Source organism: Musca autumnalis, unplaced genomic scaffold (assembly GCF_047663935.1).
Source record: "Musca autumnalis isolate F117 unplaced genomic scaffold, ASM4766393v1 scaffold_2, whole genome shotgun sequence".
NCBI classification, from domain to species: domain Eukaryota; kingdom Metazoa; phylum Arthropoda; class Insecta; order Diptera; family Muscidae; genus Musca; species Musca autumnalis.
Genome location: NW_027411755.1, coordinates 104720988 through 104726789, shown reverse-complemented (window position 1 = coordinate 104726789; position 5802 = coordinate 104720988). Strand labels below are relative to the sequence as shown.

Genomic DNA, 5802 nt, shown 5'->3' with positions numbered 1-5802 from the left:
TATATAGATAATTTTCGAAATAAAGTTGTAAAGTTCTATATTACCGTATATTTTTGATGACTAATTCAATTTACAACAACTTGTTTTGAAAATGCATGTTCGATCGTCTGCATCCACCTTGATCATTGTAATATGTTTGAAATCAACATAAAAATAACTGTAAACACGGGGTGTGTTTCAGGATTTCGTGAAATAAAAACTTAACAAAAAGCTGATTAACTCACTTGTGCGATCAGAAAGGGACTCCCTCTAAAGATTAAAAAGGGTTCAATTTAAAATACAACAACAAAAGCTCTGTTCCAGAACTAAAAAGTTTACACGTTTTGCGTTCCCGTACACAAAATTTATATGAAAATCGTTTACGACTTTTACAACTTTTACGACTTTTACCACTTTATAAAGTACGGGAACAGGCCAAAAATGCATAGCAATCGAAAATGAATCACCGAGGCCTATTTTTCGTAATTTATTGTCACATTTTGATCATCCGGAGATTGAAAAATGCTTAATCAAAAAATGATCATGCAGTTGTTTGAAAAGTAATAGCTATTGGTCTGTTCCTTTACTTCTGAAAATGGTAAAACCGGCAAAAGTAGTAAAAGTTGAAAACTGCTCCCATATGACTTGTATTGTGTCTGAAGTAAAGGAACGCTTTTCGAGTAAAAAGTTGTAAAACTTGAAGATTCTTGAACGTAAAGGAACAGGACTTATATTACATTACGTGTATTTCATGTGTATGTTTTGCATTTTTTACATCTACATGTTGTACACACAGTGTGATCCATATAAAAACATTCATCTATCAAAATGATGTGTGAACACATGTGTAACTTTTTCGTTTTAGAGCCCTTCCTATTTTTGTATGTACAATAAATAGAAAACAGCTGATTTGTTTGTTTTGATGAAAGCAGAAATTTGCAAAATTTGCTGAAAGAAATAATTTCTTAAAAAACTTAAATAAATCGATTTGATATAGGATTTGTTTACATTTATAGGTTATGTCACACAAAAAACATATACTGGTGTAATAGCAAATATTATAAATCATAGCTTCGTTCCCGTACTTTTTAATGGTAAAACTCGTAAAAGAGAGAACTGCAAAAAATTTGTTCTCACACACAAGTTTTTTGAAATAGTTCGGGAACGGAAAAATGGAAAATACGTCAAAAAAACGGGAACAAATGTCAAAGTCGGTGTATCAGCCAATCAGACGCCGGCAACCATGTTACAATTTTTTTACTCGCCCAAATTTGTCGTGTAAAAAGTTTTTAAAGAGAGCGTCATTCAGCGCCATTTTTGTTTAAAGAGAAGTGAACATTTTACAACTTTTTTGTGTACGGGAACGCTTTTTCGAGTAAATTGTGTAAAAGTCGTAAAAATTGTAAAAACTTTTTAGTTCTGGAACACAGCTCATATGTAAAATGCCATTTTTCGCACACACAATGAATTACACGAGGACGAAAAAATTCAAAACAAAAAACATGAAATACACGTAATGTAATATAGCTATAATTAGAATTATGTGTCTTCTGATCAGATTTTGAACAGATAGGTGATTAAACACTGATTGATTGGTTAGTTGATGGTCAGACTAGCAAGGTTTCTTGAAAACAATTTCGTTAAAGTTTCTTTTCAAGTTTCGTTAGTGTCCACATACGTAAACGTGAAATTTAAGATTTTTGCGTTTCGTCTTAAATTTACCATTCGCGTTTGTTGTGTTTCTCATACCAATAAAAACAAAACAAACATAAATAAACTAAAAAACAACACAAAATAATTAACATTTATAACTAAATTAATATTAATAGTTAAATTTTCACTATTTCATTAATTAAATGTTTTTATTAAATCCTCTTATGATTGTTTTGTTGTTAACGTTTGCTTGAGGAAATAAAGATGAAAGAAAATGGTTGAAAAAAATCTTCCAACGAATAACAATATGTTATGTCAGAATGAAGCAGGAAAGCAAGGCAACCAGGCCAGGCAGCTTATATACCCAGGCCTTTAGGATGATGAAGCAAAATCAGATGCGCTTGGGTTAAATGGATAACGGATTAAATAAGCTCAAATGTGATTGCATATAATGGAACCTTTTTTATTTTGTGTTTATATAATAAATGGCCCGGCACATACGGTCCGTTGTGTGACGCCTTCCGCGTTGAAAACAACAACCACTTGAAAAATGGCGATTCACAACGGCGAGACAGCTTATGTACCCAGGCCTTTAGTATGATGAAGCAAAATCAGATGCGCTTAGATTAAATGGAGAACGGATTAAATAAGCTCAAATGTGATTGAATTTAATGGAAACTTTTTTAGATTGTGTTTATATAATGAATGGCCCCGGCACATACGGTCCGTCGTGTGACGCGTTGCGCGTTGAGAACAACTTAGATGGCTTTTATATTAAACAGAACGTCTTGTTCCATAAGCCGAACTAAGAATAGATTTCCAAACGCACCGATCTTTTGCTTTACTTCTCCAATTTTGGATGCCATGTTTTGTGATATCTTCTTCAACTTGGTCTTTCCATCGGAGTTTTGGCCTTCCCTTAGGGCGTATACCGTCGAGTGGCTCGTATTCAAATGCCTTTTTGGCGGGGGTATCTTTATCCATCCTGCTGACATGGCCGAGCCATGTTTTATTTATGGCGGTGACGAGGTAAATAAAGTCATTTACTACCTCAAAATTGTAGTTCTGAACATCAACAGTTGGTCCGAGTCTACTGGACGTCTTGCGTGTTGATACCATCAACATTCGGGCCTGTTCTGGCATTCACTTCAGCAGTCGAAGTGAAACGTACACACCTGAAGCATTTCTGTAACTCACTTTTCCCCTAAAAAAAGGTGTATCCAACACACTTTCAATTTGATGGCGAGAGCCAAGTGAATTCTTATTTTTTACATATACGAACAAAACATGCAAATTAAAAATTCCATACGATTAAAGCCTAATATGTTTTCTTATATATCATGCATTTACATTATCAAAAATAAGTAAATTTTGTATAAAAAATTCAATTTTCTTTGAAGTACTTAAATTTGTTAGAATTTTTCTGTTAAATATGTTCTCATTTGCTGAAAACAGCTGATTGAAAACAACATCGAAAAAAGAGTGTTGCTGGATGGGTATTATGCTTAAAATTTAAGTGTGCATATACGGTGTTGACTTGAAATTTAACTATCTGGTAACACAACTTTCGTCTGCAAAGCGCCATTGACGTTTGTTTTTTGGTAAACAAAACAAAAAGGCAGCAGTAGAAGAAAATGTAAGTAACAATTTGTATTTTTTTACAATAATTGAGAATAATAAAAGCATTTCATTTAGGTGCCCTCGCAAAAGTAATGCACATGATGAAATTTTTATCGAGTTTATGGAAAAACATCCTGATGTTGCTACCGGCTACTCCAAGAAGGATAAAGCTACTCAGGATCAATTGTGGAGTGAGTTAACGGAATCACTAAATTCCTGTGGACCCCAAATAAGGAGTATGCAAGAGTGGAGAAAGGTAAGTATTTTCCATGTGTCTACATACACCAGTGCTCAACGTGTTTTGGTTTTTGCAGACATGGACCGATTGCAGACGCAATGTGAAGACAAAACTTGCACACAACAAACTCAAATGTAAAACAACCGGAGGAGGACAACATAACAAATATGTTATCACCCCACTGGAGGAACGCATTGCCGTTCTTTGTGGACTATACACCGCTGTGGGAGGTATAAACGGTACAAAAACCTTTGGAACTTCTAATAAAGAAAATGTCGAAGAACTTCCACAAAACACGCTAAGAGAAACGACGAAAGATGATGGTACATCTTCTAGATCTGCTGCAAAGTCGCCAACCGCGCTGTTTTTAGAGCAGTGTAATTCACCAACGTCGAATCAATCAATATCGTCGTCAGTTAACTTGGATATTACACCCATTCCAAAGAAGAAGAAGAAGAGATCTGGTCCGGATGTAGAACTTTTAATGCAATAAGAATGCAAAAATTTGAAAACTGTTGCCAAGGAAATTAAAAGCCTTCGTGAGGAAGCAGTTACAGATCGAAAATATTTGATGGACATAGAACTTCGTCTGCAAAAAATGGAAAATAAGCTTGACCAATTAGTGTCATTGAAAAAGGAAGAAATACAAGAAGCTAGAAGACACAATTTGCAGATTGAGAAAGATTTAGTAACAAGAAATGAGTTGAAATTAAAAGCAATTGAGTTGGAGCAATATAAAACCGATTTATTTGCTGGTAGAAATTAAACCAAATGTGTATCGATTGATCTCAAGTACCCAAGTACCTTATAACATAAAATGAATTTGTATGAAATATTTTTAGTTTTTAAAGATTGTACTGAATTTTTTTATTAATAAAAACTGAATTTTGTTTTGTTACAATAAATTGAAATTTGTTATGATGATAATGAGCGACAAATTTCGTCTCTTACTCTAGCTCCATCAACACTGTTTGCTATTTCTTCAGATTCCCTGTCATTTTCGTCTGGGGATGGTGGTAGAACTTGCTCATCCATAGGCAAATTGAATTTTTTGCAAATATTATGCAAAGCGCAGCATACGTTAACTATTTTGGATACCTTAACTGGTTCATAAGCAAGTGTCATTTGCAAACATCTGAAACGACTTTTCAAATTGCCTATAGTTCTTTCTATAATACTGTGACGTTTGTTAAATCGATGTTGATTGGTACCGAACTGGGGGTTCCTATAAGGTGTCATCATATAGGGTTCTAATCCATACCCTGAATCACCGAGCAACCAGCAGTTTCGTCCATGGTCATACAAATCTTTGTAGTAGTTTTTTTCACTACTTACCAACCAAACAAATGAATCGTGACAAGAACCAGGCTTAGAGGCATCGACGGCTCTTATTTTCATCTGATAGTCACATACCTCAGTAAAATCCATACATTAAAATCAAAAATCGACAAAATGAATTTTTACTTACAATCATTACGTTTAAGCTAAAATAACCTTTTCGATTGTAATAAAGGACTTCTTCCCGGGGTTTGGTGAGACGGACGTGCGTTCCATCTACATACCCAACTACTCCCGGGATACCATACTTCTGATAAAAATGATTTTTCGATAATCGTATATTCTCCTGTTCCATTTCTACATTAATCCATGATGAACATACGTTGTCTTCCAACGCATTGATCACCTTCCAAAAGTATTTTACAAAAAGTTGACCTCCCCATGGTTAAAAAGATGTCATTGGCTAGGACACCTTGAAATGATCCTACAGCCAAAAATCTCAAGGCGGCAGCTAATTGTATACTTGCTGGTATTGAACTGCTACGTAATTGGGAAGCAATCGAAGTTAGTATAAGAGAAAATCCTTCCTTATTTTGCCTATAGCATCCTACAAAGCTGAAAGTATATCCATATCATAACGAAAATTTCTATCACCTTTTCTTACATACCTATCATTTGGAATGTCCAATGGATTGGAGGAATCACGCAAAATCCGTCGTCTTATTCGTTCTTCCCTTATTTGTTGTCGTTTCTTAGACTGAATGGCTAACCAAAAAGCAATTGGCATCTTGATTTTTAAGAAAAATTATTGGAAATGTTAAAATGTTCACATCAAATTATTTCTTTGTTTACTTTTATTTCTGCAAAATCCGTTTGTTTGCAGACAAATCATATGATTTTAAATTGTCAAACAGAAGTTCGAAAATTTCGACATACGTGAGATCCAGAAACGCTTTGTCGTTATTAGGTGAAGTGTGTAAGTGAAGTGTAACGAATACACGGTGTGTTTCAGAACAGGCCTGATTGTCTTACCG

General features: G+C 34.5%; 1 protein-coding gene across 1 annotated transcript; it reads left to right on the top strand.

Annotated features, from left to right (window-relative positions):
• The first annotated feature begins 3227 nt into the window (after window positions 1-3227).
• LOC141392994 (uncharacterized) lies at window positions 3228-4284 on the top strand. The gene is made up of 2 exons (XM_073965954.1): window positions 3228-3508; window positions 3567-4284. The coding sequence occupies exons 1-2, from the start codon at window positions 3374-3376 to the stop codon at window positions 3981-3983; spliced, it is 552 nt and encodes a 183-aa protein (XP_073822055.1). The 5' UTR covers window positions 3228-3373; the 3' UTR covers window positions 3984-4284.
• The last annotated feature ends 1518 nt before the right edge of the window (window positions 4285-5802 follow it).

Bases quoted from the DNA above. Each gene is read 5' to 3' on its own strand.
- LOC141392994 (XM_073965954.1), top strand. From the start codon at position 3,374: ATGGAAAAACATCCTGATGTTGCTACCGGCTACTCCAAGAAGGATAAA. The intron at 3,509-3,566 runs GTAAGTATTTTC...TGGTTTTTGCAG, and splicing joins GTATGCAAGAGTGGAGAAAG to ACATGGACCGATTGCAGACG.